The sequence below is a fragment of the Cricetulus griseus genome, chromosome 7 (assembly GCF_003668045.3).
Source record: "Cricetulus griseus strain 17A/GY chromosome 7, alternate assembly CriGri-PICRH-1.0, whole genome shotgun sequence".
Classification (NCBI taxonomy): Eukaryota; Metazoa; Chordata; class Mammalia; order Rodentia; family Cricetidae; genus Cricetulus; species Cricetulus griseus.
The window spans coordinates 43,850,631-43,865,396 of NC_048600.1; the positions used below are offsets into that span (position 1 = coordinate 43,850,631).

The window sequence follows — 14,766 nt, forward strand, 5'->3', positions numbered from 1 at the left end:
AACCTCAGTTTCAGATTTCAGCACTTACTGTAAAGTTACAGTAATACAATAAGGTAGTTTCACAAAGACATACAGAAAAATGGAGTAGAACGGAGATTCTGAGGATGGTGCTGCCCATTCAAGGACAAAAGGAGATGAAACTTTTTTAAAAGATAAACTCTTCCTATATCTCTGATAGCCCGGTATTTGCTATGCAGACTAACTAGGTAGGTCTCAAGCTTGCAGTGGTCCTTCTACCTCTTTGGTGCTGGGATTACAAGAATGTGTCATCATGATCAGCTAAGAAAAGAGTCTTTCATTTGTTTTTGAAAAATGAGATTTACACATTTTATGTGTGCATGTATGGAGCAAGTTTCTGCAGACCATCTCTATTTGGTAGAGGTCTAGTATCCGGCATCTAATAAAAATGCCTTACAACTAAATTACTAAAGGATAAACAGCTCAACTGAAAAATGAAAAAGGGTATGGAGAAAGATTTCTTCAAAGAAGTATACAAATAGCCTCTACATTCTAAAGGATCAGGCCTCTGGTTTCTGTGGGATCCAAGGGCATTGAAGGAACAGTCCTTCTTCTCCAGAGGGCCCTGAGAGCACCTAGAGGCTAGATGCCCCAGCTCTATCAGGGGGACCTGGAAGGAATACAGGGACAGGCCTCCAGTCCCAGTGGCCTCATAGGCTAGTGCAGTGTATGAGCTTCAGCTCCAGGATGCTCAGGGTTTCTGATATACTGGGGCTTTGGTTCCAATGATCTCTATCATCAGTTTGAGTGTGTGGTTTTGACTTCTGAGGCTCCAATGCTCATTGTGGGACTGGGGTAATCTTATTGCTATGGTTTTAGAAGTTACTTCAGTCCTGGGGCTCTAACGTCAGCCTCCAGAGAGTACATAGGTTTCAGTGAGTTTGATGTTTGATATCTAGTGGGTTCACAGAATTCAAGGGATGGCCAAGGTTTGACTCCATCTGGTTGTTTTGTGGCTTAGTGATACAGCCATACCCTTGGTCCTGTTGGCAGACAGCCAAGATGAAATTGCCTCAGCAACTCCATCCAACAGTCAACAGCAAGTCCCATATAGATATCCCTCTAGAAAGAGTCACAGAAGATAAAACATCCAGATAAACTTGGAAGAAGAGGAAGTCAAAACTTAGAGACAATCCCACTCTAATAGATGCATAAAAAAGAACAAAGAATATAATCCAACCACCAGTATAACCCATTCCCAATCAGCCAGCTCCCCTAAAAAGGGAACCCCAAACTACAGACATAGCTGAAATGTCTGAGAAAGAATTCAGAGCCTTACTTTTTAAAAAGATTAATGACAATACAAAAGACTCAAACAGATGCATGAACTAAGAAAATCTATCCAAGATCTTAACAATACAGTCTTCAAAGTGAATGAGATAGTAAACTGGAGGAAAGGTCCAAAATAGAAGAAAAACTCAGTAAAGAGATCAAAGCATTTAAAAAGAACCAAATAGAGACACTTGAAATGAAGGAGATAATCAAATAAAAATCACAACAGATACCATCATTAACATATAAGACCACATATAAGGATAAATTTCAGAGATGGAGGACCAAGTAGAGACAAAAATACTATAGACAGGTAAGGAGGTGGGAACTAAGGAGCATGAATAAAATTTCCAAGCAATCTGGGGTACATTAAAAAAAGTCAACCATAATAATTCATGGTATAGAAGAAGGGACATGGATAAATCAAGTGTAATAAACGGGCTATTTAATGAAATTATAGCAGAAAAAAATTCCAAACAGAAGTAGACATCCAACCACAAGGGGTACATAGAACTTCAAATAGACATAACCTGAGAAGAATGTCACCATGATGCATCATAGTCAGGATGTCAAAAAGAACAAGTAGTGGATTTCGTGCCTACCTCCCCGCCTCTGTGCCAGGATTTTGTCTGACTTGAGCTTCACCCATCTTTTACATGCTGACATAATTGCTATGGGTTTATATTTGCAACTCTTGTGAATATAACCAAATATATTGCATGAAATTCTCAAAGAATAGAATTATTTCTGGATATTGTAGAGAACATCATTAATTTTAGCACTAATGAGGCATAAGTAGGTGGATCTCTGTGAGTTTGAGTCCAGCCTGGTCTACCAGCAAGTTCCAGGCCAGCCAAATTCTACATAGTGAGACTCTGTCTCAAAACAAACAAGAAATAATGAAATAACAAATTTTATGTGATGTGCATTTTATCTTGATAAAACTAAAACCTTAAATACAAAAAAATTGATAAGGATTCTAGAATTCTCTTTTGTACTAATATCTGATTTTTAATTTTATACTTGAGTTCCCTTGCTACAGATAGAACCTTAGTTCCCTAGAATTATCTGAATGAAAGGCTGGTCTCTTGTTCTAATGAGGTGATTCTCAGCATGCCACTATCAGAAAGACTAAGCCATGGTCTGAAGCTCTCCTTCCCAGAGAAACTGGATAAATAACCCATCATGCCTACATAATGAATCTTGGATAAAAATTCCTAAGCTGCTAAGCTTGGGGATGGGGGAATAAAGTCACTGAAGAGCTGGAAGGTTTTATGCTCCTAAGGAGCATGGAGGCACTACTTCCCAAAGACCTTGCTCTGTTGGCTTCATTGTGTCCATATTTTTGTGCAATGAAATGGTCACTATAAGTAAATATTTCCTTGAGTTTTGTGAGCAGTCACAGAAAACATTGAACCTGAGAAGTGGGCTATAGAAACAACTCGGGGTTTACAGTGACATCTGGAGTGGGATGAAGTATTTGTGGGTGCTTGAGCTGGAAGGGAGAGTTATTCTAACTCCAGGTAGCATTAGAACTGAATAACAGGACACCCAGTCAGTGTGTAGAAAATTGGACTGGATGGGAAACTGCCTTCCCACATTTGGTGTCAGAATTGAGAAACATATGCGAGTTCTCTTAAAAGGACTCCCCCAAAATGAATCGGAGAGCTGTAGTCTCTTTCAACATTCCTATGAATGGACACACACTCATTATCCACCAACTCACCTGCCCATAGAAAAAAAGATGGTCGGTCACTGTAAAGTTATCAAATAAAATGTCATGTTGTGGGCACCAGCCCAGGCTCTTCCTAATTTGAATCATGTCTTTTGAAACTTCATACCCATTGACATATGCCTGTCCCTTTGAAGGAGAAATAAGACCTAGAACCACAGAAAAGACACACTAAGGTCATTTTCAGGCAGAGGCTGCAAGAAGGCCAAACAATCACCCTTGCTCTGTTTGTTCTCCCATAGACTGTCCTTATTCTCTTTTGCAACCATCAGTCAATCAGCAGCATCCCAAGAATGTACATTCTATGTGTGACAGTGTTTGGGGACATGCAAGAAAGATCACAGACAGGAAAAACCCTTCCTGCTTTTGAGCAATTCCAATCTGGTTCAATGAATTTAATAATATAGGCATTTGTAAAGTAAATCACATTACTGCAGGGATCATAGTAAATTTGTATGCTTAGTAAATATTGTGAAGAAAAAAGCACTTTGGGAGTATAATAATTTTGAAATATGATCCTCAAAGGCAAGGTAGACTTCATTCTTATTACTAATAAATATTTGTTCCCTGAATGAATAAATGAATGAGTGAAGTTACTGACAAATGTATGCCAGTATGCAACTTGGCAGCCTGACTTCCTACATACTATCTTTATCTTTACTCTTGGACAGAATGATACATTCTCATCACAAAAGTTTCAGAAGAAGAAGGAAAAATTATCACCAAAGTAACAGGCTGGAGGGATGGTTCAGTGGTTAAGATCGCTTGTCCCCAGAACTCACATGGTGTCAGTAACTCCAGTTCCAGGAGATCTAGCACCCTCTTCTGGCCTCTGCAGGTACCAGGCACACATATACATACTCCCATGCAGCAAAACACTCACATGCATAGAAAAAAAAAAATCTTAAACTAAGTAGTGGCGCTGTCGGTGGTGGTGGTGGTGGTGGTGGTGGTGGTGCACACCTTTAATCCCAGCACCGGGGAGGCAGAAGCAGGCAGATCTCTGTGAGCTGTAGGCCAGTCTGGTCTACAGACAGCCAAGTCTACACAGAGAAAACCTATGTCAAACAAACAAACAAAACTACAAAAAACCAAAATGTACTTAAAAGAAAGAAAGAAAGAAAGAAAGAAAGAAAGAAAGAAAGAAAGAAGCTGGGCAGAGGTGGCACACACCTTTAATCCCAGCACTCAGGACACAGAGGCAGCAGATCTCTGAGTTCAAGGCCAACCTGGTCTACAGAGCTAGTTCCACTACAGTTAACGCTGTTACACAGAGAAACCCTGTCTTGAAAAAAAAAGAAAGAAAGAGAGAGAGAAGAAGAAAATAAAAGAAATAAATGTTCAATAAGTCCCACCAAGAAACGATAACTATAGTTACCATTTTGATATATTGCCTTACATAATTTTTATACACATTTTGTTTATTTATATTTGTTGTGGTACTAGGCAAGAGTTTTACCAACGAGCTAGACTCCCAACCACATGCATTATTTTTATACTAAAATAGGAAAATATAAATTATGGGGTTTTTTGAGATTTGGTTTTGGTTTTTGGATTTCTCAAGACAGAACTTCTTTGTATAGCTCTGGCTGTCCTGGCACTCAATCTGTAGACCAGTCTGGCATCGAACTCACAGGGATCTGCCTGCCTTCTGCTTCCTGAGTGCTGGGATTAAAGGCAAGTGCCACCACTGGCTATCCTATTCCATTTTTTTAATTTTAATTTTAATTTTTTTTAAGATTTATTTATTATGTATAGTGTTCTACCTGCATGTATGCCTGCAGGCCAGAAGAGGGCACCAGATCTCATTACAGATGGTTATGAACCATCACATGGTTGCTGGTAACTGAACTCAGGATCTCTGGAAGAATGGCCAGTGCTCTTAACCTCTGAGCCATCTCTCCGGACCTATTCTGTTTTTTTGTTTGTTTGTTTGTTTGTTTTAAGCTTTTCCTTTTCTGTTTTGTGGGTTTCTAGTTGTTTGAGACAAAGTCTCTATGCACACTAGGTTGACCTTTGCTTTGCTGTACAACACTTACAGACTGTAAACTATCTCTTACAGATCAGGCTGGCCCTCAAGGCATGCATTAAGAAGCTCTGCTTAGGCCGGGCGGTGGTGGCACAAGGCCAGGCAGTGATGGCACATGCCTTTAATCCCAGCACTCGGGAGGCAGAGGCAGGCTGATCTCTATGAGTTTCGAGGCCAGCCTGGTCTCCAAAGTGAGTGCCAGGATAGACTCCAAAGCTACACAGAGAAACCCTGTCTCGAAAAAACAAAAAACAAAACAAAAACAAAAAACAAAAAAAAAGCTAAAAATATTTCATTGTCACAAAGTATTTGTGATTTTCTATAAGTATAAACATAAAATTTAGCAAAAATTTAAACTTGTGACATATATTTTTTATTCTAAGACAATATAGCTAGATTTGGTTAAGTCATATAAGAGAGGCAAGATTTTATTTATTTGTTTGTTTGTCTTGGGTCTTTGAGACAGAGTTTCTCTGTATAATAGCCCTAGCTGTCCTGGAACTAGCTCTGTAAACCAGGCTGGCCTCAAACTTACAGAGATTGACCTGCTTCCTTCTCCTGAGTTCTGAGATTAAAGGGGTGTGCCACCAACGCCTTGCTCTTATTTTTTTTAATGTTTTTTTTGTATTTTTAATGTGTACTACTGTTTTGCCTGCCTGTCTGTGCCCCATATGTGTGCAGTACACATGGAAAACAGAAGAGGTGGAATTGTAGTTACAGACAGTTGTTAGCCTTCTTGATGCTGGGTATTGAACCTGTGTCCTCTGGAAGAGCAACAAGTGCTCTTAAGCACTAGGCCATCTCTTCAGCCTCCACCCCTGAGGGACAACATTTTTAAAGGTTTTGATACTCTCTTCCAAATTAGATCTTCCACCCTGGCTGTTTCTAATAAAGTATACATAATTATCTGGGGAATGGAAGGTAAAGGATAGGGCTGAAGAGATAGCTCAGCATTTAAGAGCACATACTGCTTTTGCAGAGGACCTAAATTCAGTTCCTATTTTCTATAAGCCCCTCGAGTCAGGTGAGTGGCCAAGACCCACCCCTGAGGACCTCCAACCACCAGGCTCTGCCCAAAAAAACACTCTAAAGGCCACAATGTCCTGACTCAGTCCCTCAAGATGCCAGTGACCAAGCTCTGTCCTACAGCATAAAATACCCAGCCAGGTGTTGGTGGTGCATACCTTTAATCCCAGCACTCAGGAGGCAGAGGCAGGCAGATCTCTGTGAGTTTGAAGCCAGCCTGGTCTACAGAGCGAGTTCTAGGACAGCCTCCAAAACAATACAGAGAAACCCCATCTCGGAAAAAAAAGCAGATAAATAAATAAATAAATAAATAAATAAATAAATATAACAGAGCATAAAAAGTGTCCAAACTTGGGGCTGAAGCGATGGCTCAGAGGTTAAGAGAACTGGCTGCCTTTCCAGAGGTCCTGAGTTCAATTCCCAGCACTATAGATGGTGCCTCACAACCATCTATAGTGGGGTCTGATGGCCTCTTCAGGAATAAAGTTGATAGAGCACTCATATACATAAAAAATAAATCTAAAAAAAAAAAACCAAAAACATCAAAACTCAGGGGTTAAAATCCCACCAATCCCCATCCTGGAAAACTTTGCCCTTCCCCAAAACCCTGTATAAAGCCTGCCTCTCAGTTCCCTGCTGATTCTCTACAGAGAAGACGCCACCCTCTTGTGTCTTTCCCAATAAATCTCTTGTGTGATGTTTGTTGTGTAGTATGACTTTGTGGTATTCCTTAGCTCCTGACTGCTAGGATACCTTTCCCCTTAGAGCTGTAACACTTACAGTACCCACATAAAGGGGCTCACAACTAGCCGTAACTTTAGCTCCAAGAGATCTAACACCTTCCTTGGCCTCTGTGGCGATTGTTAAGGCATATCTTGAGTACATGCATGCTGAAGCCAGAGGTCAACCTCAAGTGCCATTCCTCAGGAACTGTCTACCTTGTTTTGTGAGGCAAACTCACTTACAGGGAGGGACTAAGGTTTGCTGATTAGGTTAGGCTGGCTGGTCAGTGATGCCCAGGGATTTGCCTGTCTGTCCCTTCCCAGAACTGGGACTGCAATGTGTGCTGGGGATTGTATTAAGTTATCATGCTTGTATGGCACTTGCTTACTTTACCAGTGAAGCTATCTCCTCAGCTCCTAAGAACTCATCTCAAGGCCAAAGGAAGCTGTTTCCATTCCAGATACTATTAATTAATCTATGAGTAAAACTGCTTCAAATACCCACTATATCAGGTGAACCAACTCCAACTGTGAGGACCAAATCAGAGTACATGAGTTCCCCAACACAAGGAATTGAGACTAAAATAGGGGCCTTCTACAGTTGTGCAGCTTAACACTTCAGCTAACAAGAGAAAAGATCCCAAACTCAGAATGTCAAGCTGCCTTTAAATGTCAGTGTGTCCTCAGGAGCCTGGTACCCTGGAGCCCTGGTTGCTGCATCAGGTGCAGCACACATATGCATTGATGACTCAGAGACCCCTCTACATGTGGGAGAGCTGCATCCCAGGCATTAAACCCTTTGCTAGGAAAGTATTCAGTCATTCATTTTATACCCCCAGCTCTTCAGAAAGAACAAACAAGTATAAACTTCTCCTCATTACAGGAAAATCCGCAAAACTAGGCTCAGCATGGAAGACCAGGATGAGGTAGGTGTGTTAGAAGAGCAACGGCGGCTACTTTTCCACAGGCTGGCTGAGGTGCTGGCAGCTCTCTAGCCCGGTGGAATTCCATGTGTAAAAACTGGTTGGTCTTGGAGCTCCTTCAAAGCTGGGTACGTACCCTTTGATTTCTGTCCAGAGCTTTACACATGTTAAACCTCCAATAAATGTTTCCTGGGAGAGGCTTCAAATTTCATAGAATATCATTTTAGTTGACAGGATGTGAAATAATTATTTAAGCATAAAATTTATTCTGGATGGTTATTTTTAGAATAACTCATGGGTATCATTCTAAAAGTACCCGTGGTAATCAAAATCCAAAGATGTTTTTGTTGAGAGACTTGAGATGTTGAAAGATTAACAGTGTCTCACATTAAACAGGAAAGTTCTATCTAGAAAGGAGTGTTCATGTCTTGTCATGGTGAATAAAATTGAGTTCTGCACACTGACTGAAAGGCGCAACAATTTTCTTTTCCTAGTTCCAGTTATTGAACTCTAACTATACACAACCAGATACTACCCAGATGGTACAATTAATAACAAATCATATTTAATAGTAAAATGTTAATGAAATTTAACAAAGAAGTTCAAAATCTAGATCTGTGGAGCGATATATTAAGGGCTTCCTCTGCAGAACTGACCCACACAGGTACCTGTAAGAATGGAGCAGATCGTGGTTTTCCCTGCTCCATTGTGTCCCAGGAGAACAGTGATCTGTCCCTGATACAGGTTCATGCTCAGATCTTTGACTGCTATGCGTTTACTCCTTCCCCTATAAAACACCTGTGGGAAAGTCAGGGTGTGACTGGCAGGGTAACACCACACACAGAGGCATTTCTGAGGAGCAATGCAAGCTTCATATCCATATCAACTTTCTTTGAAAGTTCATCAAACAGGGAGAGGACTGGAACGAAAAGAGCACTGGCTGTCTTTCTAGCTGTCCCAAGTTCTACTCCCAACATTATGGTGGCACTGTGGCTTACACCATTTATAATACTGCCTTCTGTCTGCAGCAAGCACTCATTCATATACATTAAGCAAATAAGTAAATAAATAAATAAACCTCCCCCCCAAAAAATAAGGAAGAAAAGAAAAATCACCTATAATGCCACACCAGAGACAGCAATTGCATTTTACTGTCTTATTTAGACTATTTCTGTCACATCTAATGGCATTTGGGTTGTACTTTGGGTATGAAATGCAGACCCTGTTGGCAGGCTGTGACTTAGATGTCACTTTTCACAATTCACCGATGGTGCCTAGAATAGGAATTAAAGAAGGAATTGGCACACTCCCCCTGACCTGTTTGGTCTCTATTGTTTTGAAGCAAGTGTGACAGTCTTGTTTTCTGACTTCTGTCTCCTTTTCTGTAGAGATGCCCATGTGGCCAAATTCTGAACAAGGATAAGAGGTAGTCTGCTAAGAGGAAATCAAGGGAAGTAAGGGAGAAAAGAAGGAAAAGGGACGGCAAAGGAAGCCTTCTAGCCTGGTCTTTCACCACAAATGAGCTACTTACTCCAGCCATCTGCAATCATAAAAGCTCATTATATGGAAAAGCAATTATTAAATGATACTCAGTCAGAAAGAGCTGTGAGCTGGCTCTATAGATCAGCTGAAATCACATAGAACCATCTGCCCTAAGACTGCATATTATGAAGACATTAGTTTTCTTTTTTTAATGATTTATTTACTTTATTTTATATGCACTAATGTTTTGCTTGGCGTGCATGTCTGTGTGAGGGTGTCAGATCCCCTGGAACTGGAACTACAGACAGTTGTGAGCTGCCATGTGGGTACTGGGAATTGAACTCAGGACCTCGAGAAGTACAGCCAGTACTCTTAACTGATGAGCTATTTCTCCAGCCCTTACTAGAAGAGAGAGCTAGAGCTAGTAGAGGAGAGTGAGAGAACAAGAGAGAATCCCTATAGAAAGTTACGGAAATGCCTAATTACTACTACAGAGGACCTGGACACCAGTCACAAGTGTCCTGGTCTGGGATATAATCCACTTGCTTCCCCAGGTAGAAGGCAACACAAGGCTTAGTAATTTGTTTGTTTTTGTTTTCAGACAGTTTTAACTAAGTATCTCTGACTGTTCTAGAACTCCCTCTGTAGACCAGACTGATCTCATACTTAGAGAGATCCATGTGCCTCTGCCCAGTAAGTATGGGATTAAAGACTTGTGCCACCACACTCAGCAGAGTTAGAGTTTTAAGGTGACAATGACAAAGAAGTAGAGAAGGTCCACTTTCTTTTATAGTTGAAGACCAGAGAGTTCCAACAGACAACCACACTCTGCAGACACTCTACGCACTGGGATTATACCTTGTGCAGAAGCCCTTAGTAAACAGGGCCCTGTTTGAAGCAAGTCTTTGCAAGTACCTATGGAAGAACAACTGCTTGTTCCTATATTTCAAGGCCAAGGCTAACAGCGAGATCTCATTTACATTTTGTTTTGGAGGATATGTCATTCACCAAATGGATGAATTCTGGCCTATCTCCAAAGGAGGTTGGCCTGGAGGTTGATAGGGCACTGTTTCAAAAAACAAAACAAAACAAACAAAAAGATCAACAGACTTTCCATTTAACTTCATGATGGGGCATTTTAAGCCATGATTCTAATTTTTGAGAGTAGGATCACATAGGGAATTACAACTCTTGATTCCAAAGAGTAGCCTGTAAGTACTGTTAGAATAAAACACATGCCTAAAAGGGTTGTTTCCCAAGTCCCTATAAGGAGGTTTGAAGCCAATACCTTATACAGATGTTTGATTTCAATTTCTTTCATTTGATCAGTGGGACCGTCCTGCATGAACTCTCTTCTTGAATGTTTCTCAGGATCCCCAATGTCTAGAAGTGGCAGTACTACTGGAACAGGCTTCTTGAGGCAGGGCAGACACTGAAGGAGAAGTCAACTTACACACTAACCGTTTATGTGGTTTTTCTCTTATGGAAGATGAATTTTTGGCAAATCAGACGACTGCCCCACAGACAGTTACTTGTTGAATCAATTATTTAATGGCACCTGGAGAAGTTATCAGCTCACTGATGGATGCATTACAGATCAATGGCATTTCAGCCTATAACCCCCAGCACTAAGAGAGGATCTAAGCAGGCTCTGACTGTCCTTGGAAAGCTGCCTCACCATCAGTCATGTTCTCGGGGTGGGGGTTGAGACCTGGATGGGGATGCTGCTGTTACAGCGTTTTTGTTTCTCCATACCCCAAGAAGGAAGGCAGAGCACATGCTGCAGAGGTTCCAGCCCCTGAGCAGACCACCACAGGCCACTGTGAGAGGCTGAGTTAAGCACAAAAGTCTCATATTTGTGAAAAAAAATTTAGTTTGTGAATTTCTGGAGTTGTGACACTACTATTGGCATACTGAGGTGATCATAGAGGTCTCAAAGGGCCCTCTACCAATGCGGCTGAATGGAGAAAGGGTGTGTGCGAACTCTAGCACGTTGGGGAATGAGTTCTGTGGGATAATGCAGAGCCTGGTATTCAACATGCGCATATAGGAATCTGAAGGCACTGCCAGGTTTACTGCATGAAGTTATCCTCCCTGTCTCATCTGCAAGTCCATTGCATCAGCTGTGGAGCAAGTTCAGAGAAACCAAGACTCTGTTAACTATGCTCCACAGCCAGCCACAGGCTGATAGCTAGGAGGCGAATCCAGGGTAAAGACTTACTGGTGTCTGAGTCCTTAATTAGTACATTATTGGGAGATGGAGGAACACAGATGACAAATATAAAAATCTCAATACCTGTCTCTAAAATAGAATCAGAACTTACCTTGGCAAGGAAATACCAAAATTTAGGTATTCCAAACTTTCCTGAGAAGAGAGAGTCCACCAAAAAGGCTATCAGACAGTACAAGAATGAGTCCAACAGGAGCAGTAGCAGCACCTGAGAGAAGCTGAAGTCTCCTTGGACACTGCCTATGTTACTCCATTGGATGCCTATGCCTGTGATGAGGGAGGAAGACAATGCTGCATGTTAGGAGGTCTGCTCACCCCACAACACTCAGCAGTCCTAATCCAGAGATAAGAAGGACCTGGAGGATTCCTGGAGTGCTGGTCTCCATTCCATACTGGAAAGGCAACCCAGCTGGGCTCTGATGTTAGTAAAGGATGGCAGCAGCAGCAGCAACAATTCACTTACCAACAGTTTCCCCTCAAATATCTTTAAACTTTGGCCACCACTAGGAGTGTGCTCCCTACCCTGGATTAGAGGTTCTTCCTCCTGCAGCTAATCCTCACAGAAAACACCCTCATGAATATATCCAAAGACATGTCGTTTAGTTGATGCCAGCTCCAATTAAGTTTATAACTAATACTAACCTTCACAGGTTTTCAATATTATTGTAATAGTACTAAGGATTGGACCTAATACAGTTAGCAAGCACTGTACCACTGGACTGTATTCCCAGTCCTTTAACTTTTTTTTGTTTAATAGACAAGGTCTCTGAGTTTTCCAGGCTCTCATTCTTCCTGCCTCAGCCTCTCTAGTAGCTGGAAAATTAATGGAGAATTTTTTTGGTTTCTGTTTTCATACATTTATTCATTTGTATGTATGTGGTGTGTGTGTGTGTGTGTGTGTGTGTGTGTGTGTGTGTGTGTGTGTGTGTGTGTGTACATGTGTGGAGGTCTCAAGACAACACGTAGGAGGTCAGCTTTCTCCTTCTACCACATAGTTTCTGAGGACCATGGTCATCAGGCATGAAGGTAGGCTGCTTTAACCACTAAGCCATCTCACAGCCCTTTTATGGTTTCATTTTATCTCCACTTTTGATTTATTAGTATCTTTTAAAAAAGAAATGTAGTTGGGCTGGAGAGATGGCTCAGCAACACTGGTGCTTTTCCAGAGGACTCACGTTTCATTCCCACCACCTATATGTTTGTTAGCCTTCTGAATATCCCTTTCCCCATAAAGTAACAAGTGTTTTGCTTCATTATTTTAAATTACAAGAGCAAATTTCCAATGATGTGAATGAGTTCTGTAAACATTCTGAACATAAACTGCTTGCTAGTATCATACGTCTTTTCTCTTACTATAACGGGTCTTTTCCCTTTTCTCATATATCTTAATTTAATGTTGATATTTTGTTATCCCCACACACACACTGGATTAACAAACCATAGGCTGAAACCTTAAAAACTTTTAAAACAAATTAAGTCTGGGATCTTTTAATGCTGATCATCTCAGGTATCTGCTACAGTGATGAAAAGCTAACAGAATATCTTAAAAAGGTTTGGTCACCAGGGTGACGCTAGTGGGAGTTGGAAGAAACTAGGAGGTGTGGCTTAGCAGGAGATGTGGCTTAGCAGGAGGTGGGGCTTAGCAGAAGGTCTTCATGTTATTGGGGAAGTATTTATGACATTTGGATCCCTTTGTTTTCTTGTTCATCCCCTGGTAGTTTGCTTTGCTGTATACATCTCTCATGAAGGGCTGGACACCCAGAGGTCCAACATAAGGAGGCTACCTAATCTTCAACTAGAATCTACAGATATGTAAATCAAAATAAGTCTTTCTCTTTATAAGTTAATTATTTCCAGACAAACCTGTAAAAAAGGGGACACCAAAAGCAATGAGACTAATATATGTGAAAACTACATTATCAGTAATGTTCACTATTTTCTGAGCTTCTAATCATAAAGTTATATATTTCATAGCTATAGAATTATATAAGCATATAATTTCTAATCATTTTTTTCAAACAGAGTTATTCTATTGCCCAAGCTGTCTGGATGGAATTCCTGGGCTCCAGTAACATTCCTGCCTTAGCCTTCCAAGTAGCTGGGACTATAGGCCCATGCCAACCTGTTTGGCAGCCTAAATAGAGTTTAAGAAAGATAAATCTTACCTTTTGCTTCAAACAGAGAGATGAATCGGACTCCTATTGCCATGGCAACATTTGAGAAGAGGCAAAAGGCTATCTTTTGAAAATAGGTCCTCTGGTGGTAACTGAAAGTGATGTACAGGTAGGGGAGGTAAGTCAAGAAGAAGACGATGCCACCTATCACAGTTCCTACATGCGCTGCAGATTCAGAGGGGAAAAGATGAAGCATTTCATTAGTACCATGTAAGTTACTATGATATAAACCTTGTTTCCCTACCATAAAAGGGAGTGTCTCTGTGACTGTTCCATCATTTCTGAAGGCAAGCAACCTCTTTTTATATTTGCACTTTTACTAGTAAAAGATGAAAAAAACGTTTACAGCACTTTAATAAAATGAAAGTAGCTGGGTGTGGTGGCACACTCCTTTAATTCCAGCACTTGGGAGGCAGAGGCAAAGGCAGATGCAGATGTATCTCTAGATTCAAGGCCATCCTGGTCTACAAAGTGAGTTCCAGATCAGCCAGGCCCACATGATGACACCAAATTAGGAAAGCAACCAATATCGCTACACAGCTATGATGCCTATGAGCTACAACAATGACTAGCATTACACAATAGTCCTCCGGGTGCAATGGTGACACACATACCTTGGCTGTAATCAACATCTCTCTCATTGGATTTAAGGCCTATTCAACAAGAGGGAAACTATGCTTGGTACCAGAAACTTAGCAAACTACCAGGGCAGGTAAAGTCACAGATCTTGGAAAAGAGCTGCCACTTTGCTAAACTATCATGATCCCTAATTTCATTCTAAGTATTTATCCATATTTATGTCCATATATATCACCCCTCATCAAAGAGAACAACAAAATGGAGACCATTACAGAAGAGAACAAGTGATCATGTAATGCCAGTCCCAACTGATACAACACAACACCAAAGCTCAAGAATCATAGTGGAAGAGGGGGTAAAAAAAATTTAAGATCCAAAGGACAAGGAAGTTTTCTGTGATATTGTATCTTCTGAAAATATCCGAAAAGCTATACCCATAAAGTCTCACCAACATCTCTGCCTAAACAAGACCTGGACAAAGATGACCCAATAGATATACTAGTATGGAAGCAGGAAATCTTATGGGACACCAACCCTAAAAAATGAATTACATGCAAGTAAGCAATACTGAGAGTGGGA

At 40.9% G+C, this 14,766-nt stretch overlaps 1 protein-coding gene across 1 annotated transcript in view; it reads right to left on the reverse strand.

Annotated features, from left to right (window-relative positions):
• LOC100771037 (ATP-binding cassette sub-family A member 17-like) overlaps positions 1–14,766 on the reverse strand; it is a 75,237-nt gene that overhangs the window by 39,718 nt on the left and 20,753 nt on the right. The window contains exons 8-12 of the mRNA XM_035447884.1: positions 13,600–13,773; positions 11,529–11,701; positions 10,493–10,618; positions 8,391–8,520; positions 3,017–3,171 (exon numbers count right to left, since the gene is read on the reverse strand). Of these exons, the coding sequence (XP_035303775.1) occupies positions 3,017–3,171; positions 8,391–8,520; positions 10,493–10,618; positions 11,529–11,701; positions 13,600–13,773 (758 nt within the window). The remainder of the gene's footprint in view (positions 1–3,016; positions 3,172–8,390; positions 8,521–10,492; positions 10,619–11,528; positions 11,702–13,599; positions 13,774–14,766) is intronic.